This window comes from Cheilinus undulatus, linkage group 22 (genome assembly GCF_018320785.1).
Source record: "Cheilinus undulatus linkage group 22, ASM1832078v1, whole genome shotgun sequence".
Taxonomy (NCBI): domain Eukaryota; kingdom Metazoa; phylum Chordata; class Actinopteri; order Labriformes; family Labridae; genus Cheilinus; species Cheilinus undulatus.
The window spans coordinates 29,202,448-29,227,268 of record NC_054886.1 but is presented as its reverse complement, the minus strand read 5'-3'; the positions used below and the strand labels follow the sequence as shown (position 1 = coordinate 29,227,268).

General features: G+C 38.7%; 2 protein-coding genes across 2 annotated transcripts; one reads left to right on the top strand and one right to left on the bottom strand.

The window, feature by feature from the left end:
• Positions 1–12,035, top strand: mus81 (MUS81 structure-specific endonuclease subunit). The gene is made up of 17 exons (XM_041779618.1): positions 1–83; positions 845–995; positions 2,258–2,387; positions 2,906–2,988; positions 4,054–4,179; positions 4,259–4,339; positions 4,438–4,526; positions 4,854–5,057; positions 5,133–5,306; positions 5,401–5,528; positions 6,232–6,344; positions 8,183–8,302; positions 8,660–8,755; positions 9,069–9,197; positions 9,325–9,428; positions 11,339–11,422; positions 11,738–12,035. The coding sequence occupies exons 2-17, from the start codon at positions 855–857 to the stop codon at positions 11,802–11,804; spliced, it is 1,869 nt and encodes a 622-aa protein (XP_041635552.1). The 5' UTR covers positions 1–83; positions 845–854; the 3' UTR covers positions 11,805–12,035.
• A 2,551-nt stretch (positions 12,036–14,586) lies between these two features.
• tmem185 (transmembrane protein 185) lies at positions 14,587–22,142 on the bottom strand. Its single transcript, XM_041779857.1, has 7 exons — positions 21,948–22,142; positions 21,157–21,333; positions 20,872–21,079; positions 19,984–20,067; positions 19,698–19,874; positions 18,165–18,288; positions 14,587–17,825 (listed from the first exon to the last, which is right to left on the bottom strand). Exons 1-7 carry the CDS (start codon positions 21,983–21,985, stop codon positions 17,575–17,577), a joined length of 1,059 nt encoding a protein of 352 aa, XP_041635791.1. The 5' UTR covers positions 21,986–22,142; the 3' UTR covers positions 14,587–17,574.
• Between the last annotated feature and the right edge of the window lie 2,679 nt (positions 22,143–24,821).

Genomic DNA, 24,821 nt, shown 5'->3' with positions numbered 1-24,821 from the left:
GTCACGTGACCGCTGTCAACAAGGAAATGCGCTTTGTCTTGAACACAAGGCGCCAGCAGCTTCTGCTAACCCACAAGCTAAAGGTGAGTCATATAACATGCCACAACACGGTTAAAACGTCAATTGTGAGCCAAAACTCTTAACTCACACTGCATATTCTCAATACTATGGCTGGGTTCTTTGCAAAAACTCCCTAAAGGCTAATGACGGTGTTTTAGTTAAATGAGTGACCGTGTTAACTAGTGACTTCAACCAGTTTCGTTGGTTGTCCTAGTTACAAAAGGTGCTTATTGCCCTCGTTCCTGTTATTTTCGTTTTAGCAATAAGTTGGCAAAAAAGGGGTATTAAAAAGGGATATTTACGTTTTCAGCATTTTTGTGACTTCAACAAATACAGACGTATTTGGCTAACTCGGTCACTGATTAACACCGGTGTTATGGTTTAAAGAGTGACCGTGTTAAATGTTTACCTGTAGTTGAGAGCGTCAACGCGGACGCTGAGGTTGTCATAGTTACAACGGACGTTGGAGATGAGAGTCCTAACGAATGCTACCATAGTTTACAGTCTTTAAAGGGCATATCTGATAAATATTCGTATATTGAGTAAAAATGTAGTAGTTATTCAATAAAGAGGCGTCCGTTTGGACCACAGTCGTATTCGGTCGCGAGTCTCCAGTTACCCTGCCACTCGTTAAACCGTTTGCTAACGTTAGCTTTGTTACCTAAAGTACCCCACCGTTGTTCTTCTTGTCGTCTTTTCTTCTTTTTGCTTCTGTAGGTGGAAGTCTTACACATTAATATTCAGTATTTTCTCTCAAAACATCGTGTTGTTTGTGTCTCGCTAGGTTCAGAGGGATGCCAGCCTCGGAGTCGGTTCGGTTGGGTCGGAAACGCGTCCTGCCCTCCTGTCCGAACCCTCTGTTCTTAAAGTGGCTCACTGAGCTCCGAGACGAGTCCAAAGAGAAGGGGCACAAGATCCAGCACGTCTACCAGAAGGTAAAGACGAGGGAGAGTTCTTTAGAAGTCTAAACAAAACACTTCACTAGTTTTTGTTCTTCAGACTTCTGTTTATTTTCTGGTTATTGGATTTGCACAATACCAGACTCATACTTTGAGAGGACGACAAATAAGACGGTATTGATAGCACTTTTGATGAACAGAAACAAAAACAGAGGTTCCAATGGGTGTTCCCAATGCATCCCACTAATTTTGTGCTGAAATAGTTTGTAAAAAAGAGGGTAGAAACTACAAAAAGGTAACCATGCAACACTGAAGGATTGGTCAGTTTCTTTGTTGTATGACTGGACTGGTTAGCACCATTTAAGGAGAAAAAGGCGGTAGTTGTTGAAAACCAGTCTTCGATGCCAGGGGTCAGCATGCCTAAGCTTTGATCCTTGCCTTCCACCTGGTCTGCAATGCACCTGACCCTCATGTCCATCCCTGCAGGTGGTTTAACCACTGGGTGGTGGCTCCAGGGGGGCGCCCTGGTTTCCCTATTAGGAGCGAGGTAACTTCAGACTTTGAATTTTGAATCATGATTTCCGAAAGATAGCTTTTTGTCTGGATGCTCCCCCTGCACCAGTTTGCCTTGGGAGACCCTACTAGGGGCTAATGTCCCAGACAATGCTGGTTCACTGGGACACACAGTGGTCAAAATGAGATTCCTGAAGAGGGTGTCTGGGCGCAGCCTTAGAAGCAGCTCAGAGTGAGCAGCTCGGACATCCGGAGAGATCTAGAAGATCTAGAAGTAGAGCCGCTGCTCCTCAGCATTGAAAGGAGCCAGTTGAGGTGGTTCAGGCATCTGATCATCTGATCCTGGTAGCCTCCCTGTGGAGGTCTTCTGGGAGAACCCCCCCTAAACTCTCTGGAGGGATTATATATCCCATCTGGCCTGGAAAGCAGGAAAATCCTTGGCTCTAAACTGTGGGTTGGGACCCAGAAGTGGGTTGTGAATCCTTTTTTTTAGGCTTAGGTGGTTGCAGATGTGTTCGTAGAAAAGAAAGTCCATGATGTGCTTTATTTGAAGAGTATATCTCATGGTTTTGTCACATCTTTTGCTCAGTTTCAAGTTGTAACTGATCTTTTTTATTTAAAAAAATTTGGGTATGATTGAACAGTTTAAGAAATAGGGGTCCCAATTTGTCCAAAAGGAGGCTATAGTGGGTCCTGACCTTGGACCAGTTTGGAACTATTGCTGTAAACAATGGCAAAGGGAAAAGAGATTATTGTTATCTTCACTTATTTCTGTCTTTCTCCAGGCTATCAGTTCTCTGAATAAGTACCCATTACCACTTCAAAACGCCAAAGAGGCAAAAATACTCCAGAACTTTGGAGACGGTATCTGTAAAATACTGGACGAAAAACTGCAGAGATACTACCGAGAGAACGGTAAGACAATAACAGATTCATGCTAACATTTCTTTACTGATTGAATTGCATTTTGATTTGCTGTTGATTGATGGTGTTTCTGCAAAGAGCTAACAAGACAGGCAGCTAAAAAGTTTAACAGTTAACCAGAAGATGAATTAAGATCAAGATGAAGGGGTAAAAAGAAATGATCAAACACTAAATTATAGGAAGAACCCAAGAAATAGACGAATAAGTACTTTAAAAGAGAGGGAATGAGTAATAAAAGATTGGTGGGAAATATCCCCATAAAAGAGGAAATGACAAGTTTAGATAGCAAATATTTAACACACATTAACCATAGAAACTGCGCATGTTTTTAAGCAGAAGGTGAAGGAATGGAAAAAAAAGAAGTAAAACAGACAAATGGATTTGGATTTGGACCACAGAAGGATGGATATCCTTTAATACGAATGATGTTTCCTTAAAAAGTGGATGGTATCAATCAAAACTAACCATTCTTTTTCTGTCGTCCTTTTTTCTCACAACTTCCTCTCCAGGTCCAAACGCTCCTATCCACTCTCTCCCACAAGGGGCGCCCCCTCCTGGCCGACCTGACAACAACAACCTGGCACCCAGAAAGGTAAACGTCACAATTTACCCCAACATTACCGATCCATACATTTCCAGGCACCAAGACGAAGATAAAAGCCTTCTTTTCCTTACTTTTCATAGTCTTCTGGTAGTGATGATGAAAATGCTGTCTCTTTATTGTGGTAAAAATGTGAAATTTTTATCAATATTACTCAGCTTTACTGCAGGAAAAAAGCCAAATATTGCCACGTATCCTGTGTACGTCATATATCTGCTAGAAGATGCCTTTTTCTATATTTGTTTGGGTAGTAGCTGTTAAGGAAAGAGGTGATGCTAAAAGAAACTGAGGATTTCTTAACCTCTTAAACCTGGTGTCCCCCAACTGGAGGACTTTGAGAGGCATTGGCAAACACAGTGTGAAATAATGCACTAATCACGAAATAATATAGTGATGTTGCACATCAAATTAAACAGCAGATCCTGGGCTATAAGAATATATAAAACTTTTATTTTTACATGCCCCAAACACAACTCAAATAACAACTTAATGAATTATGACATACCAAACTCTGTACAGCTCCACTGTGTCAACCCACTCACCATATTTCCGGCTCTACCGCTACGACACTTCATGCAGAACACACGATCAACACCTCAAGTGAAAGCAGAGACTCCACAGATTCTGATGATATATGCCAAAGCGGTCTACACCAAAGTATCTGAGAGATAGAGGCCAAAGAATCACGAAAACAGAAATTGCTTTTTCAAACTATAGTTGTAAAATTTCTCTTTAAAAAAAGATAAAAAAAGAAAAAGAAAAAACTCTTCTTTACCATTACACCAAAAATATTCAAATAGACCCTGTGGTTGCAGAGATATACCCATTTCTGTTATGGGTATGCAATTTTCGAGCAGAAACCTAAAAAATAGGCGCAGGGTTCAGAAGGTTAAATACTAGTGTAACAAATCAGTTTGTAAAGAAAGTAAACATTAAATCTTTTCTAAACAGAAATGCTGAACATCACTTTGGTATTTTTTCAGCCATAAAGGACAACAGTGTTAGATGAAACTGCTGGAGTTGATGATTTAGGGCCAGCTTGTGTATTTTTTGTAGAGAAATGCAGCTGGAGATAAAGAGAAAGACAAAGGAGGAGGAGGGAGGAAGAAGAAGAGGGAGTATGTGCCTCAGAAAAGATCTGGAGGTTACGCCGTTCTGCTCACCCTCTACAGACAGTCACAGGTACGTCTTTGTCCAGTGAAATATGTTTATTTTAATGCGCTACAACAGCAGGTTATCATGCAGCTTCCCCTCTCTGTAGATCCCTGGTAGTAAAGGATTCATGTTTAAGATGGAGCTCCAGACTGAGGCACAACTTCTCTGTGACAAGTCCTTCACTGTGGTGAGTTATCTATCATTTCTATCACATGTATGATATTTTACGTAGAAGATTAGCTATGCTTGAAGTTTCTTTTTTTTCTTTTTCTTCTCTGTTTGCAGCCTGATCTGGGCAGTAAATACACAGCCTGGTCTTCAGTCAGCACGCTTATTCAGAAGAGTTTGGTGATAAAGACTCACAACCCTGCAAGGTACGAAATAATTAAACAATGTTATTTTCACACTCTGCTTAGCATACTCGTAAACAGCTCAAAACATGGCCTTTTGGCTGGGTGACGTCATCTGCAAAGAACCTTAAGAACTGTTCAGGTGTGAACCAGGAAAGACACTTTTAACAGTACAGTTTTACAGATCTTACCTTTAACAGTATTTGTACAGGACTCAGCAAAAAGTGCAGCAATTTTTCTAAGTCAAAGTGAAAAATTGCAGTCTCACACAGTAAATTTCAGGGAACTTTCAGGAGGTTGTGTATGTGTAAAAAGAGCTTCATGCTTTTCTTCACCGTCTACCCTGCACAGGTATTCTCTGACAGAGGAGGGTCTGGCTTTGGCACGGCGACTGGAGTCTGCTGATCCACAGAGTAAAGATTACGCTGATGGGGACAGAGAGGAGGCCAGGAGTGAAGGAGAGGAGGAGGAAGAGGAGGACGGTGATCCTGGAGTGGTAGATCTCACGGCTAGTGATGATGACGAAGAAGAAGAGAAGGAAGATGACAGAGAACAGTGAGTTTTCATTAAATACTCTCCAGCTTCTGCTCTTTTTCTTCCTGAACAATAAGACTTATTTTATCTTTACAGCCCTGCAGAGAAGCTGGCGCGTGTTTCCCAGCCGAGGAGTGAGGTTAATGTAACGAGCTCTTCGGGAAAACCTCAGAATTCACAGCCGACAGGTGGAAGAAAGCTGAGTGGAGTGTGTCTTCTACCTGGAACATATGAAATCCTCCTCTGTGTTGACTTCATTGAAACGACAGGGTAAAAGAGCAGCCGGAGACCTGAGAGCCAGAACGCCGTGGTCATTTATGATCCATGTTTGTGGTATAAAATGTTGATTATTTTGTCTGTGCAGCGGCAGCCACCACCGTAAGCAGGAGCTGGTCAAAGAACTTCAGAGAAACGGAGTCAGCTTCGATGTGAGAAAGCTAAACGTTGGAGACTTCCTCTGGGTCGCTCGAGAGAAGGTTGCGCCTGTTCCAGGTAGAAGACTAAAGGCTGTTCAGAGAAGAATGATCAGAGATTAACTACCTGTTTTGGACCTTCAGATACTAAATGACGGCACATTGGTCCACCCTATGAATTAACAATAGCTCTTTTAGGACGACCTGATATCAGAGCTCACCTGCCTCTCCTGGGCAAAACCACCCGTACATGATTCCTGTGACTCTCTTACTGTGTCTTAGTATTCTTTCATGCTGTATGCAGTGAGTGAGTGAGCAACTGAGGCAAATTAGCCACAAGCTAAGAGGCTAGTGTTGTCTTTTAACAGCTTTTCTCCCTCCTTTGCTTATTTAATCCTACTCATTCATTTTAGGTCATTTCTATCAATACCCTCCTGATTGAAATCAGAAGATTGTCTTAATTTTACTTTTAATTTTTTAACTGATATACTGTAGATGTATGGTGAATACTTCATAAAGAAAAGAGAAAGGAGAGCCAGTCTTATGTTGTAAATTATTCCACATTTTCTTAGCATGAAAGCTAAATTAGCAAGAACAAGTTTGGTCAGGTCTTAGCTTAACGTTAGCCGTAAAGTCTCAAAGTAAAACATGAACATAAGTCCAAAGTCTAAAGTCAATACTTTAATTTTAACATAATTTATATTTAGAATTGAGTCTTAAATTGTGCTGCCTGAGTTGATTCTGAAATAAGAAATCTTCATCTCATCCCCTCCTTTCCTCAGGTCAGCTTCGCGCTCCTGCAGGCCGGGAGCTCGTCCTCGATTACATCGTAGAGAGGAAGAGGATGGACGACCTGTGCGGCAGCATCATCGACGGACGGTTCAGAGAACAGAAGGTAGAGATAAAGCACATTTTTACTTTTCAGTTACTTTAACCGCTTCTTCCAGCTCTAACCCTTAGAGCTCACATGGCACGGATCCATGCCTCAGGCACAACCCTTTATAATCACTTGGTAACGTTTGAACCTTAAGTCATAGGCGCCTAATTGTTTTTTTTTATCTGAAAGCTCTCTGTTGTGCCTTTTTGATTATGTTCTCCATACATTAGTATCTTTAACAGAACATTTTCTAGTGAGCCCAGAACTTGGATGATTTTCCAGGGTCTCTGAGGACGGTGTTGTTACAAATAAGTTGATAACTTTTGAACCATAAGTCATAGACTTTCTTGTCGTTCATTTGCTACCCTTGATGTCTCAGTAGCCCTAAAGGACACCGTTCTAGCAAGCCCTAAACTTTGGTGACTTTTCGAGGTCTTTAAAGATTGCGTCCATGTCGTTAGATCCAATAATAAGCATCTTTTAATCAATTTTTAATCAATTTTTGATAATTTACTTTGGCTTTCTGCCCAGGGCATTGCCATATAGTTTACCGCAATGCATTGTGGGAGGGGCAGTCAATCAGTTGCGTCTCTACTGCTTTGAGGAATGGCACAAATGAAACTAACTGCAAAAAAGCGCATGGACTTTTTCTTTGTATAGATGTAGATATTTTGAAAACCGTTAGCCACAGAATGTTTATTTTTTCCCTGTTTTGTCCCAAAGAGATGAGAACAATCTGTGAAAAGAAAAGGCTTAGTCACTCATGTTTTCTGTGTGTTATAGATAAAAATCTCAGAGTTTCAAATTCTGATTTGTTTTTTCTTGTGTCTTTAGAGTCCTATAAATTTTTAAAAATAAAGTGACATTACTGTAGTAGATATATGCTTAAAGCCCAGGTTGAGCTGAGAAAAAAGATGTATAGAGCTTGACGGTGCACCACAGGGTTGAGGATTTATAAGGTTTTTAAGACAAGAAGTCCAGACGAGATATGATTGTGAAAAAATAGCTGAGCTCTCAGGGTTAATAGAGAAAAAGTTGCCGCCATGAGCAATAGTATCAAACACTGTGAGAAAAATAGTCAATAAAATGAAAATATCTGTCGATTTATTTGCTGTTCATCATACAAAACCACCTATTTGAAGTCACCATTTACTTCATTTTTATCCAACTGTTTCACCATCCTATACTGTCTTTTTTTATTTCTTATGATTTATGGTGGTTGTTTTTATTTGTGTACATTTAACAGCTTTTCAAACACTTGATCAAACTCCTTCTGTTGTTAAACTAGATCAGACTGGTTTTATAATCCTAGAGAAAATTCTAAAAACAGGTATTACAAGGTCGAAGAATGCTAGTCGACCTCACGGGCTCAGCCTTAGAGATAGGGCAAGAAGCTTGGAAGGATCTCGAAGTAGAGCCCCTGCTCCTTCACGTTGCAAGAAGCCAGCTGAGGTGGTTCGGGCATCCGATCAGGATGCCTCCTGGGTGCCTTCCTGTGGAGGTCTTCTGGGCACATCCAACTGGGAGAAGACCCCGAGGCAGACCCACATCTCACTGGAGGTATTATATATCCCATCTGGCCTGGGAGTGCCTTGGAATCCCTAAGGAGGAACAGGAAAACGTTTTGAGGGAGAAGGATGTCTGGGCTGACTTACTTTGCCTGCTGCCACCGCGACCCAACCCCGGATAAGTGGAGGAAAATGGATGGATGGAGGATGCTAGTAAACAAATAAATCTAAAAAAGAAATTTAAAAGCTGCAGAATAAATAGGACTGTCTCTAGCTAAATTGGAAAACATATTTTATTCCCTTTTTTATACACCAACTCTTACCCCTTGTCTCTCTCTCCTGTATCAGTTTCGGCTGAAGCGGTGCGGTCTTCGCCGGCCCGTCTACCTGGTGGAGGAATGTGGGAAGGCGGCCTCTCACCTGAGTTTACCTGAGACTACGCTGCAGCAGGCCATCGTCAACACACAGGTCAGTATACACAACCTCAAAAACACTTTACATGTCAGCTCAGTTTAACTGACAGTAGATCTCCTGATAAAAGCTGGTTTTAACCAACAAGGCCAGAGCAAACAATTAAATAAGTAAATAGTGTAAAGAGTTTTCAGAATATAAATTTGACTTGGACCAAATCTGTAATTTTCTCATTTCCCTGAGCTCATGTATGTACATATAATGTTCTTGATATTGTTTTAATCTGTCTTTAGTTGTTTTATAGAGCGCTTCAATTGTCTTTATCAACAGCCAAGTTGAGAAACCTTTTTTATAATATTCATTCTTGTGATTTTGTGTTAAAAGTGTCAACATTTGTGCTTTCTTGTGCCTTAGGTAGTTGACGGCTTCTTTGTGAAGAGAGTCCAGGATGTGAGAGAGTCTGCGGCCTACCTCACCGTCATGACGCGATACCTGACCAAGCTGTACCAGGTGAATCACCATGAGCTGCGGCGGAGGAGTCAGGCCAAAATCTGTAGAATTTTTGTAGTCTGAGCCTGGTGCTCTCTCTTTGTCTCGGGGTTAGGGGTTAGGGGGCTCTCTCTCTTCTGGGCTTCCTGTCTCTCTTCAGCTGTCCTATCAGAATAAAGCAACAAAAAAAACAAAAAAAAACAAAAAGTATCAAAAAGTTAAAACTCTGACAACCTTACCATTGTGCAAAATATCCAACAGATTTCTCTAATTCTGGCCTCATCTGGGACTTGAGCTTTACCTGTTTTGTTATTTTATTTATACTCCTTTTCAGAACCGTACACTGATCTGTCGCTCCAGAGAGCTGGAGGGTGACGGAGCGAGTGATGAAGAGGAGAGAGGGAGACCCTCCTGCTCTCTCATTTCCTTTGCAGAGTTTAACCACGGAGCCGTCAAAAACAAGGTTTGTGTTCAAAAACTCTCACCGTGGACTTCTTAATGACCCTGTTAAACCAGGAAGTAAAGATCAATAAAGAAAGGCTCTTTACGTTAGCGTTATACTGGATTTGTCTGTGTTTCCTCCTCTGTAGTGTCAGACGGTGAGAGAAGTGTTCGCCAGACAGCTGATGCAGATCAGCGGTTTGTCTGGAGACAAAGCAGCAGCTATACTAGAGATATACAGCACCCCACACAGGTAAATACTTAGTTTTTCAATAAGCAGCTACAATTACCTCTCAAATAGAAGAGAGCTTATATTTTAGTTGACAGTGTCCCCATTCGACTTCACTCTTATTTTTCCCTGGCTGAAGTTTAAGGATATTGTTCGGGAGTAAACACAAGTAATTTTCATTTGTTTGTCTCAGTAGAGATGGTTGTTTGGCTCTTTATTTGGTCCCAGATTGTTTTTTTAATTAAATTTTAAAGGATAGAGGAAAGGAAACTGGCACTCAAATGTGAGTTAGCTACAGTCGCTCGCTCCACAGTTTCATTCAGTTGAAAGTACATCTGTGTATCAATTAAAAGCATGTTTGGGACAACATGAGGATTTTTTAAAGGGGCTCAGCTAGCCTCTTAGACCAGGTGTTCTCAACATTGGGGTCTGGACCCCATTGGGGGTTTCGAGACTCTGAGACGGGGTCTCCAGATGCCTTAAAAAACTAAGAATATTTTTCAAATTACCCTGTTGCCGCTTTACACCAATTTTGCCAAGATTTAACACATTTTTGCCACTTAAGACACATTTTTTCTCGTTTTAAACCCTTTCCACCGCCTTTATTCTGCCTGTTTTTGCCACTTCTAAACCAAATCTTGACTCTCTCCTCCTATTTTTGGCTCTGTTGTCCCATTATTGCCACTATTAACCCCGCTTACCACTTTAATTATTTATTTAGTATGCCGATTTTTGCCAGTTTCACCCATTTCCTCCACTTTTTGCCACAGCTAACCCTTTTTTGCCACTTTATATCATTTTTTTCATCACATTTCACCAAATTTCCACCTATTTTTGGCACTTTAACGCCATTTTAGCCACTTTTTTTAATCCCCTTTTACCACTTAATATGCCTGTTTTTGCAACTTTAACCCACTTTTGCCATTTTATTTGGCTATTTTTGCCACTTTTATCTAATTTTTGGCACATAGAGTCCATTTCTGCTACTTTTAAAATCCAATTTCACCACCTTTTCTACTACTTTTTTTAACCTTTATTCACCCATTTTAGCTATTTTTAACATATTTCAATTGTTTATAACAGAAGGATTTACATTTTTAAGAGGGCTACTTACTACATTAATGAATTAAAAAGATAATGTTTCTTTGAGAAGCATATACCACAGCTTAACTTTACAATGGACCATGATTTTGCTGGGCCCCAGAAAGCTCTCCCATTGTCCCCCCTGATGGGTGGCCTTGTCTCCACATGACTACTCTTGAATGTTCATGGCTGTGGTTAACCACCTCCAGGTACAGTGGGGGTCCCCGGTCTCTGGCACCTTTATTTTGGGGGTCACGGGCTGAAAACGTTGAGGACCACTGAGCTAGACTAAGCTAGATGTCAGGAGGTCTGCAGGACTGTGTAAATTGTGACATTGATCACTTCCACACAAGAATTTTCAGTCAGAAAAAAACACTTTATTGTTTGTTTTATAAATTTTCTGATGATAATTGCAGCACACAGGTCCATTTACTCTGTTTCCATTCATTCTTTGAGTGTCCCTCACTTCCTGACTCTCAGCAGACATTTGCATGTCGTCACAATCATGTGACTGCAGAGAACCGTAGGGCCCTTGGAGCATGAGGCACCAGGCAGCTGCTTATAGTAAATCCATTAATGGTCCAGTTAAAACGACATTTCTGTAATATTTGTTGCTTTTTCTCTATGTTTTAAAAATGAAATTACAATGGAGGTTTTTAAGTTATTAGAAAATCGATAATTTAATAAACCTTTTTTTTTTTTTTTTTTTTTTTTAAGAAAGTATAAATTTTAAACTCCAACTCCTTGACCATATTTAGTCAAATTTTTGCTGTTATGAGAAAACTCCAAACCTCATGAGTGGAGGGTTTAGTATGGTTAAATAAATCCTTGTTTCTTTCTCTCAATCTCAGTCTCCTGACCACCTATGATCAGTGTTCAAATGAAGCAGAGAAAGAAAAACTCCTTTCCTCCATCCGATACGGTAAACTCAAAAGGTTGGTTTGGTCTTATTCATCGGTTTCCAGTGAAATGTTTAATGACAGGATGAGATGGTTTCTTATTTAGACTTTACTCACATAATACTTGGCTCTAAGAAATGCTCTAAAACACCCAGGTACTAGTTAAGGTCCGCACAAAATACTTAGGCAACTTTATTTCAGACTGTGGCGCCCTCTTGTGGACAATACCAAGCATAAATTCTTTTTAAACCATGTACGGTAATCCTTTAAAGTCGTCAGGTTGATCCTATCCTGTCATTATCAGGATATGAAGGAAGTTAATGTTTAATTTTGTTGATTTTGTTTTTTCAGAAATCTCGGCCCAGCTCTGAGCAGAACTGTTTATCAGCTCTACTGCACTCAAGGAGCTCTGACATGAAAACTGCTTCACTCATTCACATTTTAATCTGACAAACGGAGGTAGAGTGAGGATGACTCTCTTCATCATGTGGAAACCTCCAGTGCTCATTAATTCCAGGATGTTGTTTACATGTTTATTTAAACGTAAAGATGCTGCTATATTCTGATCACTGTTAAATATTGATTTTTGTATGAAGATTATCACAGGTGCTTCTTGATGCTGCATTAATAAAGTTTATTTTGTCAAATACTCTGTTGTTTTAAAGCTAGTCTTATCTTTTAAAAAAACAAAGAATAGAGGGCCTGTGCAGGCTTGAGTACCCGTTGACCGTCATTCATACTCAGTTCAGTGGAAACGTCAGTCTCTTTACCGTTTATGATTCACACCAAGACTCTGAAGATAAAGCTGCTTCTGAGCCTCTAAAGGAACTCATAGTGAGCCGTCCTTTCTTCACAACAGAGACATTGCATAAGATTATTACCATGCTGTCAAGTCTTATAACCTTTGACTAAAAATACAACTTTATTTAGAAGCTCAGGGCTCTATTCTCATAATTTGTTACTTTACTCACACTATAAGCATGGCTTTAATTTTAGGACTTTATTCCCACAAGTTTTTGACTTTATTGTGAAATTATAACTTTCTTATTAACCTGAATTTACACAATTAATCTCATGAAAGCATGACCTTATTGTTAAAATTACATAAATTTAGGGCTTTACTCTCATAAATTTATCACGTTATTATAATTTAACTTCTGTTAAATTACACATGTAATGTTATAAATTAAACACTTTGTTCTCATATTTCTATGACTTAAATTGTAAAAATTAGTCTAATAAATTGGAAAATTTAAATGCATAATTTTTGGACGTTGTCTCATAAATGCTGACTTTGTCATGAAATTTTCAAATTTAATCAGATTAACTGACATTGATTTTAAGAAGTGAACTCCTTTGTTCTTGGAAAGTAACACATTTTATAACAAAAGCGTAAGATTTTGCTCTCATCAATTCCTGACTTCATGATCGTAAACGATTGGGGATTTTATTTTATTCCCGTGAAGCTTAAATTTAACTTTTTGGGACTTTTTCATTTAGAATTCTTCAAAGATAAAGTAAGGTAAAATCACTTTTTTGTTTAAATTACAAATTTAGTCAATTCCATTTCAGGGGTTTTATCCTCCTTAGTTTACAACTTGAGTCTTAAAATCATGACCTGATTCTTTATAAAAACTTTATTTTAAAAAATTTAATTGCAGAAAATTTGCGACTTTATTCTCTTGATCGACAGCTTCCTTATTTTAGTCTCATAAAATAGCAGATTAAGTCACATAAATGTAAAACTTTCTCTCCTAAATCACAGGTGTCAAACTCAAGGCCCATGGAACAGTTAAATCCGACCCACAAGATGATCTCAGTTTTCTGTTAAAACCGGCCAATCAGAGGTCTGCAGGTTTCCTCAAGTATAAAAATGTGAACTTATCCTTGATGATTTAAGATATCTTCTTTAAGTTACAAAATCTGAGAAATTAAGAAGTAAAAATATTTAGATAAGAAGTCAGGAATGTGGGAAAAGAAATTAATTTGTGTTTTAACTTCACATTTTTAATTTTACATCTAACAATTAGGACTCAAATTTGGAATTTGGACTTTTTAATTCATAATTTGAGCATTTCAACTCATAATTTTGACTTCTCATTAATATTTTGAGCTTTAAGATTCATAATTCTATTTTTAAGTGATATTTCGACCTTTTTAAGCAAATACTACTTTGTGTTTTACCTCATATTTTCAACTCCAAGCTTTGACGTCATAATCCCATAGTTTGACCTTTTAGACACAATTAAAAATTTTGAATCATATTTTCACTTTTACTTTCATGATTACAAATTTTATTTCATATTTTGACCTTTTAAACCCATGATTTTGACTTTCTAATATATTTGCCACAAAAACCCCCCATTATTTTTCAATTTCAATTTCAAGTTTTGACCTTTTTGAACTAATAAATTTACTTTTCTCAGATTCTGAGCCTTTAAACTTATTTTTTTAACTTTAAATGACAAAACCGTTTATCATCAGTGCTGCGTTTTGGTTTTTTTCATATTTCATTACCGGTAAAAGAAGGTTGACAGTTTATGGTTGAAAAGGTGACCCTGTTAGGCCCTCAGGTTAGTCCTGAGTCCAGAATCCAGCCCCTGCTGTGATTAAGTTTGACACCCATGTCCTAAATTAACAACTTTCCTCCAGTAAAGTCATGACTTTATTCTTGAAGTAAATAGAAATGTATTTCAGTTAATTATAATTATAATAAATAAGTTTAAAATGTAATCCTTGTAAAAATTCACAGTTTTAATCCTGTAAAATCCCAAATATTATGGCTTAAATTTAGGGCTGTAATCTCTTTAAATGTCAGCTGTTGTTGCATAAATGAAGGACTTAAAACTCACTCAAATTTTGTATTTTTAATTACAAATTTAACTGCGTAAATGTAGGATTTATTCCTTAAAATGTACTATTCTAATCTAATGACTGTAGCTAAAAAATTACTTAATCTTGGCTGTAAATACTCTGTTCTTGGTATCCCTTAAAGTCATAAACTTAATATAGTTTGTTGTCATTTTCGTAGCTGGCTGTTGGATTATGACAAATCCAGAAGTATTTCTGAAGAACAGAAAATGTGACATCCTTTTTGCACAGTTAATCCTGTTTAATCAGAATTCAAACAAGGCGGTCAGGTTGTGGCGTCAGCTTCATTAAATCCGTCTTATTTCAGCCGTGGTACAAAAACAAATGGATTTTGATACGAGGGGCAGAGATGTTGATTTATTCTCAACAGACCACAATGCAGTGCAGAAACTCAAACATCATCTGGTTCAATGTAAAAACGTACATGGTGTAACATAACGATGTTTAAAGGAGGATTTCTCTGTTTAATTCTAAAATAAATATCTGAAAAAAAAACCTGACATTATCTGTGGTCAGAATAAACTCATGTGAATCTACTCGCAGCATTTAAAGATAGTAATGAGTAAATCCATCAGATTTAATGGAAAAAGGATGTCGATATGTAGAAAATAAAAACACAGCAAGCCGGACGCTCCAGCAGTCAAGAGGCTTGTTTTTCTTGTCAGTTACTGGTTGAATACATGAGACTGGACAATGTGCACACATACAAACTGGGAATCTCAGGAGTAATACTTTCCTTAAACGGGGTGTGGATATAAAAGTGTTGTAACCTGCTACAGCCGACATGTTTACATGAGAAGAGGCGTGAAAGCTGACAGCATCTGTCACTGCGACTGTCCTCATACTGGCAGGTTTAGACTGAATAATATGAGAATCTTCATCAGTGATCTGACGCATCATCCTGTTTAAATATAGTGTTCAACTGAAATAGAAGAGAGTGATATTCTGTAAATACTCTTATTCTTTTTAATGTGTTTTAACCTCTGGTCCCTAAGTTTGAAACTTCTGTTATTTACAAGGAAAGAAAAGGAATATAAAAAACGGACAGGTCAGACAGGACTCCTCTGCAACAGACTAACAAAGTGCCACTTCTACTGGTCTCTTTTTAAAGGAAAGGTTCACATTTTTTTTGGTCTGTTTCACTTCTAGCCTTACGTCCTTTTTCTAGAAATTTTCAGGAGTGCAAATGTGTAATCGGCTACAGGCGTGAGTCTTTCTCTATCGTGCTGTGGGCGTTTGGTAGGGTCTGAATAGAAAACTCAGAAGGATAAAGGAAGTTTTTTATACATGGATTAAAAAATGCTACATTGTTGAGAGACTGATCTTTGGCCACTGTTCTGCCTCCTCTGCTCTGCACAGACCCTTTCTGTTAGTCTTCATGCTTTATCCTGATTCTTCAAAACTACCAGAGACCGCTAATACAGACTGATGACATCATGATCTCAACCAAAAGATTTCAAATTCATAATCCGATTTCTGAGACTAATGTAAGAATTCTGAATGTAACCTCAGGATTCCAAATGTAATCTCAGAATTCCAACTTAAATTTCAGAATTCAGACTTTAATCAAAGAATTCTGATTTTGACCTCAAAATTCCAACTCAAATTTCAGAATTCTGTCTTAAATTCCAAAATTCTGGTTTTAATCCCAGAATAACTACTCATCTCAGAATTCTCAGATCAATCTCAAAGTTCTGCACTTAATCTCAGAATTTTGCATTTTTTTAAGAATTTTAATCTTAGAATTCTGAGATTAATCTCAAAGTTCTGCCTTTAATCTTAGTATTATCCATTTTATCTTTGAATTCTCACTTTTAATCCCAGAATTCAAACTTTAACTAAAGAACTGCAATTTTAATCTCAGAAGTCAGACCCTAATTTCAAAATCCCAACTTTAATCTTGTTATTCTGACTTTAATCTCAGAATTCAGAATTTGATCTCAACATTGCAATTTAAAATTTCGGAATTCTGTCTTCAAATCCAAAATTCTGGCCTCAATCTTAGAATTCCAGCTTTTATCCAAGAATTCTCCATTTTAATCTCGGAATTCTGACTATAATCTTTGAATCCCGTTTTCAAATTTAACAGTCTGACTTAATCTCAGAAATCAGACTTAAATCTTAAAATTCTGGATTTAATCTCAGCATTCTTAGTCCCATCTCAGTAAGCAGAATTTTAATCTTAGAATTCTGAGATTCAAACTTTAACTAAAGAATTCCAACTTTAAGCTCAGATTTATGACTTCAATCCCAAAATCAGGGTTTAACCTCACAATTTGACTTTAATCTTAGAATTCCAATAATTCTGACATTAATCTTGGATTCTGACTCTTGTCTCGGAATTCTGGCTTTAATCTCAGTATTCCAACTTCAATCCCAAAATTCTGGCTTTAATCTTAGTCTTCTGGCGCTAATCTCAGAATTTTGACAATGATCTCAGAAATCTGACGGTCCAGAACAGATCTACCCTCATCTTTCTTCTGTACATTAATGTCATACTTCCGGTTTTCTTTTTTCCTCTTTTATTATCAACTGTTTTTTGTCTGAGGAATAACGTACATTTAAAAAGGCTCTGTCAGGCTTTAGGTAAAGAAACTGTTTAGCCTTTTTGCCCAATCAGGTGATCAATCAACAATGACGTTAATACTGAGCTCACCTCATGGTGTGGGAAAAAGCAGGAATAATCAACGCTACTATAACTCCTTGAATGCATGTGGGCATTTGAGCGCTGCCAAACAGACCAGAGAAAAACTGGAACCTTTCCTTTAACCCCGCCTCTTTGCTTTCTCTTGCGTGGTCAAGAGTGAGAACTTTAAGAATACGGATCCCCCACTTTAAACTAAAGCATCTCTCCAGTGGTCCCATCAAAGAAAGGCAGGAGTCCTCTTCATTCATTCACACCTCAGAGATCTACGTTAACAGAGTCAAAGACGAGGAAGTCCAGGCAGATCCAGCTCTTCTGTTTAGTTTCAGTCTCAGATCTGAGAGCGTCTGCTGTCCCTAAAATTACTTCATCAAATTGGTTAAAGTGGGAGGAAGGAACACAGTGAAACTTCAGGTGAAAGTCAACACAGTCCTCTGTTTTGGTTCCAGGATTTAATCCTCAAAACAGCCGCTGAAAGCAGCGCCAACATCCTGGATCAGTTAATAATCCACAACGTTTCTGGTTCTCATGTCTCACCTCAGGCAGCCACGCTGATGCAGAGTTTTTGGGTGAGGGGACAGCAGATAAAAACCAAACCCAGTGTCCTCTGCTGATCTGGCTTCAGAGCCTGAACGCATCAGTACAGCAGTCTCTGCCCCGGCGGCTCTGAGCTCTAGTCCGGCATGTCGATGCAGAGTTTAGGGGGCGGGACAAAGTATTTCCCAGGACTCTGTGTGATCACCACGCCCGTCTTCTTGTGGAACATGGGGGCGATCTTTGGGGGAGGCTCGGGAACGGGCAGGTCTTCGGCTGCCTCGGGGTCCTCGCTGCGTTGGAGGTCGTAGGAGACGTTACCGTACTCTCGCAGGAAGGGGAGGAGCTCCAGCAGGAAGTGGCAGAAGTCTTTACGGATGCCAAACCACCCTAAAGGAATATCAGACAAGACAGGAATTAAATAAAGAAACATTTCAGCACTTTTTACCAATGAAACTTCTTTCCCAGCCAACTGTATAAAACTTTTAGACATTTATTTTATGTTCATGTTTTTGGAAGAAATGCAAAATACTTTCACCCATCCACTACCCACTTAAGTTCCAGTCTCTCTGATCTAAAGTTTATAGTGACAATCCTATCAAATGCCCGTGTAGGTCATCATTTATCCAGGTCGAAGCTTGATCAAAGTGTGGCAGCTAGACTCAGTTAAGTCTTCAGCTCTAAAGAGAAGAGATTAACAGCAGCTCTTCAGTGTCTGTAAATACTCACAGTGGTTTCCTCCTTTCTGACCAAACGTTGTGGCCATGAGTGTGAGCAGAGAGAGCCAGAGCGGGACGAAGACACAAACGTAGCTCAGGCTGTTGTGACCGTCCAGCCTGTGCACTAGAAGAATCTGAAAAACATATTCAATGTGTAAAAATATCTGGGAGATGCACAACCAGAAAGGTGGTAAGACTGTGTTTAACATATTGTTCTTCTACACAAATGTTGGAAGCTAAGCTAAAGCAACACAGCAAAAGAATTAAGTTTAGTTGGACTTTTCAGCACTAAAATAAGGAGATTTAATTTCTAAATTATGAGGTAAATTTGTTACATTAACCACAATGAAATGCTCTGATGAAAAAGTGTCTTCTGTCTCTCTATTACAGCTGGACAGAGGTGATGTCTCATCATGATCCCCCTTAAATTATCTTTCAAACCAGCCCTTGATCAGCACCACAGAGTGGCACACTTATCCTGAATAATAACAGCCTTAAACCTCCTCAACCTGGTTTAATCAAAGTACTAAACGTCTCAAATTGGTGCACCGTTTTGAACATCTTAAAGCATTTAAAATATAACAAATCAAACGTTTAATACAAATGACTTTTTACACAGGACATAAACCAAATATAAGAAATAGGCCTGAACGAATTGGGAAAATAGTCTAATTGTGATTTTTTTCACCCAACATTGCGATTGCAATTTAACATGTGATTATTCTTAAGGTTCCTCATCTTATAAACCATTCTATATTATAACACACAAAGCTATTTCCCCCAGAAATTTATATCTAATCAAAACGATTTACAAAATCCCAAAATCTACAAATAAATGTTCCAAATTCCTCCAGAATAACTAAGAATTATAAAAATGTCCCCCACCCAAAAATATTAAATTAAATTACCCAAAAATTTAGAAAGAAATTCCTCAGATTTTTATGAAAATTAAAAAAAAAAAAAATCAAAGCAAAGCCCCCAAAATCAAATCAACTTGTTAAAAAATTACAGACATTTCTCAAATTTTCATGAAATTACCTAAAAGTTTCAAAGCTAATTCCCCCAGAAGTTTGAATCAAATTCCCAAAATTTACAAATAAAAGTTTTTTTAAAATCCCTAAAATTTTCTAAACAAATTTCCAAAGAAATTCAAATCAAATTCCCAGAAATTTACAAATAAATTTGTCAAATTTTTAGAAGATAATTTAAATTTTCAAAGCAAACCTAACCCCCAAAATTCAAATCAAATTCCTAAAAATGTCAAAATACATTTTTAAAATTTATGCAAAATATCTTAAAGGAAAGGAAAGGAAAGTAGGAACCTTGTCAATTATTCTAGAAAATATTGGCACTTGAATGTTTGCATGATGTGGAGAGAGAGCAAAACATGTCTGCCTCAAAAAATGTATAAAATTGATATTTCAAAACACATTTCAGGTCAAAGATATATTGCACCCGCTACGATTTGAAAACTGCACTCGGTCATACTGCCAGTTAATCTACAGTTCTAATTGCCCAGCCTGAATAAGAAGTGAAAACTCACCTCAAAGGTGAGAAGAGGGACCACGATTGTCATCCAGCTGATCGCCATCGTGATGTGAGTTCTCCTTTGCTCGGCGATGATGTCAATAGAACGGAGGAAAAGGACCGACCAGATGATGTAATAGAGGACAACAAGGCACAGGAAGGACATCAGGATCCACAGTGGGACACACACCACCTGGAACCATAAATGCCACAAGTTAGGGCATGATTAAAATTGAGGGATTAAGTGTGAAAATTCTAACTAATAGCTCATTTGTGACGTCTGTTGCGTTTGAGTATCTCACCAGCCATGGCCAGTTAATGATCCTGTCCAGCCTCAGAGCGATGAAGATGAACTGAAGGATGTTTACTGAACACAACACCTCGAGCTGAGGAGAGGAAGAGGGATGAAACAGGATCAGCGCTCTTGTTTTTTTCAGTATTATTCATGTTAGACTATCAGTGTTAATTTAGCAGCTATTTTTAGTTTTAGTCTTTAAATGAAATGCATTTTAGTTTTAGTCACATTTTTGTCATTTCCATCCTTTTTAGTTTTAGTCGACGAAAACTGAAAACATTTTAGTCTAGTTTTAGTCTATGAGAAGACCTCGCATTTTAGTCTTTACTTTTAGTCCAAGCATTTATTCTCTTGTCTAAATCTGGAACCAAGTCATGGTAGTGTGTTCTCTGCACCCTGCTTAACCCGGGGTCCCTGCTTTCTACAGCTTGGAGGCAGAATAGCTACAGGTGCATTGTATTTCGACAGATTTACCCACAGAGGAGAAATATCACAGATTTTGAATGTCCGACAAAAACTACATTACATTTTAGTCTAGTTTTAGTCATCTTGGCAAAAACTTAACTTAGTTTTTGTCAGTTTTAGTTTAGTTTTAGTTTAGTTTTTGTCATGGAAAAAAGGCTGTCAACACAAACATTTTTAGTCAGAGTTTTAGTCGTCAAAATTAACACTGCTGACTTTTTCAGTCTAAAAACAAATCCAAAAGCATGTTAAAATTTGGATCTTCTTTTAAATCTACATATAGACAGTAACATGTAGATTAAACTCTGTCATATGTAAGGCAAATAAATCCCCCAGAATTCTCTTCAAACAGAGAAAGACAGTCCGACAGTTAAGTGATTTGCTGGGGTTATGTGATGATCTACATGTCTAGTCTTGGGCTCAGACTCCTCACCTCAAGCGAGCGGTCGTGTCTGAACCCCCACACGCAGGCTGCTACAGAAACAGGCGACACGAAGAACAGAGGCATAAAGACGAGGAGCCAGAAGTAGTTTCCTCTCGCCACTCGGTCGCACACCAACACCTCGAACATCAGCAGGAGGACGTGGAGCCCCACTGCGATCAGCATAGCTTTAAACTCCACACACGTCTCCCCCTCAGCCCTGCGAGAGATAGCAGAAGAATTTAACACCTAAACTAACTGATTCCTGGCCTGCTGTGTGAGAGGATTTCTCTTTACCTGTACTGAGGGTTGTGCGCCCAGACTCCAGTGCCCACAGAGGCCCCGATGATGACCAGCAGCTTCCACAGCCATATGGGAGTGAACACGGCCCAGTAGCTCCACTGGATGACTCCATCAAGTCTCAGAGACAGCAGCACGGAGAACAGCAGCAAACAGGAGTAGATGAGGAACTTACTGCATTCAGGGAAAGACAGAATGATTACAACGACGTAGCAGTTCAATATCTCTACCTTTGTGAGAGCTACTTCTGGTTTCAGTTAAGGTTTAAGAGGGAAGAGTAAACATCACTGTAAGCTGTCGACAAAAAAACAAGATGTGGGATAACATAAAAGAAGCTGGAAAGATAGAGTCTTGAATGAAGACTATACTTTACATAGAATAAGCTCACTTAAAAACTTTAACATCATTTCCTACCTTAAATACTTCATGCCACCATTTAGCAACGTAAATAATCACCTTAAACATGTAAAAAAAACTTTTTAAAATCGGTTTCCTTCTACGTCCATAGGACTTAACAGATAAATTAATCTGCCAAATCCCAAACGTTATATAGTTAGCATGTTAGCCAGGCCTTGTTCAGCCAAATGTTTTCTTTCCGTCATAGCTTCTTTATTTATAGTGACTAGATATATTCCACTAATACTTCAGCTAAAGTGAGTGAGCATAAAAGATATATAATTGAGTCAAAAACGGTCGTATTTTGTTGTTTCGTACGGTAAACACAAACGCTGCCAGTGTAGCAATGCTAACCGTAGTTAGCTGAAGTGCTAAATTGTAGCATACGTTACCTGGGATTGAAATCCTGAAATAGTCCTCTTAAATTCATGTTGTTAAAAGCTGGTTAGTTTGTCAACATTAGTTGTCGCGTTACTAGCTAATTCACCTCCCAGAAATGTAAGCTACACATGGTAATTTCGGCGGAAGCTAAGTTTTTTTGGTGTAGTTTCATTACAGCTATGAGCTAGTATCTGTGTTTTGTTTTTTTTTTTCTTCAGCGGAAATGACGTAGAAGGGACCAAGCCGAAAGTTTCCGGTAGTTGACTGATGTCATTTTTTTTGTTTTAAGAGATAAAGCGTTGATTTTCGAACATAACAATACTTCATACAGAAAAAGACATTTTTTAAAGCATTTTTGTGATGATTAAAATATAAATAAAGACCCCCGCCGGCTCAAGTTCCAGTTAGAAAAGTTGTTCTCCTGGGTATACATAATTTTATCTTTATTGAATAAGTTTTCATCTTACGCCAAACAAAGACAGGTAAAAATACACTGATTTGCTGATATTAAGCTAATTTTATCCACTGTTTATCCACCTTATTCCTGGCCCCATACTGCCATACTTTGCGTTAAATGTGGGGCAACTTCCGGTGCCCTCTGTCAAACTAATTGAGCATACTAACGTGACATAAATCCTGATTATTTAATCCTAATGTAGATCATAATTATTAAACGTCACCTGTTACAACTCAAACTAGATACTATTACTCTCCACATTCTACTGGAGGACAAAATTAAGAAATTGCTTTTGTTAAAGTACACTACTAATTTAAGCTACCTTTATTAGCTTTTATCAGTATTTGCATTCATGCTCTAGTACAGTGGTTTTCAAACTTTTTTCGCCCAAGGCACACCTAAGGTTTAGCCAGAATCTCTAGGCACACCATATTTAAATGGATACATAATAGACTTTTTAAATAATGTTACAGTCAATGTGGCCTGTAAGGGGAACTAAAGGGGGGAGCTTTCTGGGGCCCAGCCACCTGGGGATCATGGAGATAGAAAAAGTGGCAAAACTACAGTAGACTCCTAGGAATAGGGTGGATAGGGGAAGTGGGGAAAGACGAGACAGTGAGTAAGTTGACACCTGGCCCCTGTGTCAAGGCAATGGTGCATAGTTCTTATGATAAATCCATGAATTCTGGAAATAGTCATTATTTCTATCTTGCTGTGTTGGAGAGAAGCTCATGAAAGAGTAGTAAGTACTTTTACTCTAAAACAGCTTTTTGCTGTTTAAAGTAAATGTTAATAAAAACTAGAAAAGCACTCATAGAGCGCAGACCTCCGCCATCAGCCCTATCTTCCAATAATGAAGAATTTTTTAATAACATTCCTGGATCCAGATGGTGAGCCAGATCGCTCCCTCACAGTGGGGTTGGAGACATGGTGAGGTAAAGCATTGGCTTCACTACGTGTGGACTGTCCTGGTGGAAGCGTTGCCTGCCGGTGCCAACAGATGCACTGGCAGTCTCACCCATGGTGTCATCCGACGACTGGGAGTCATGGCAGAGGGTAAATATTCCTCTATTCCTCCCAGCATTGTGAGTATTCTCACTACAATTCACTGTCTTTCTCTCTGTTACGCTCTGACTCATCTCCTCGATCGGGCGTGCGTCTTTCAAACTCTGTAAACTCCAAAACTTTGAATAGAAACACACCCACAAATGCTGCTGGGATTGAAGTTACTCATCTCCACCATCTCCTGGTGTAAAGTGGTCCGCCGTTAGCCCTATCTCCCAATTGTAAAGAATCCTTTGAAAATTACCTGGATCCAGATGGTGATCCGGATCATTCCCAAAATCTAATCAGTTCTTCCTTATGCCATTTCTGACATGTCCTGAAAATTTCATCAAAATGCGTCCATGACTTTTAGTTATGTTGCTAACAAACTAACAAACAAACCCACCCGATCACATAACCTCCTTGGCGGAGGTAATTATGTGAGGATAATACGTTTAAAAGCACATAAGAAGGTGCCCCCTTTATTAGGGCCCGAGCACCGAGTGGTGCGAGGACCTAATTGTATTCGCAAGGATTATCTTATTTATTTGCCATCATTGCATGGACTTTTTAGCCCCTTAACATTTCTGAATTCGCGGGAAACTTTGCACGTACATCTGGTTTTGCGAAAATTTTGATATTTTTTAGGTTTCCTGTGCGATCATTCAGAATTGCAAAAGTAGCGCCCCCTAACAGTTTTCAAAGTTAAAGCCCCCCCCTTTGACTTTGTCATAGTTTTATGAAATTTTATGTGCAGGTGCAGCTTGGGGAGATCTACAAAAAAAGCCTCATGGGCCTACACTCTGTCTCCAACAGGAAATCCACCATTTTGAATCAATATGCAAAAAAGGGGCTGTTTTTGGCCTTTTCCAGGGGTCATAACTGAACAAACTCGTCTGGGGAATTTCATCCGATCAACTTGTACTTCAGCAAAGTGGTAGAGGGATAATAAGGTATCTTATGGTATGCAGTAAGACATGGTAGATGAAAAGTTATTCTGGGTTTTCTCATTAGTCGAAAGGTGTGGCCATGGCGAGCCCTAAAATTTGCATATTTCTGTGGTAAACAGGAAGTAGTTTATAACTCAGCTGTGTATTGTCCAACTGGACTCATATCACTCAGGTATATTGATGGTCATGGTCTGCACCCATTCATATAGCCAGATTTTTTACAGATCAAAGCACCAACTAGTGGTGACAGGAAATGTCAAGGTTTATGGTGCAATCTACAGTTAAAAAAACATCCAAGGGATCCACTTCAAATTTATATGTGTGCCAGGCCAGTAGATGGCAGTGTGACTGACAATGAAACACATGCATGCACACCTTTCCTTCCTCCTGGTGGTGTCAGCAGACAAACATGGCTGGCACATAAATGTTTGTGT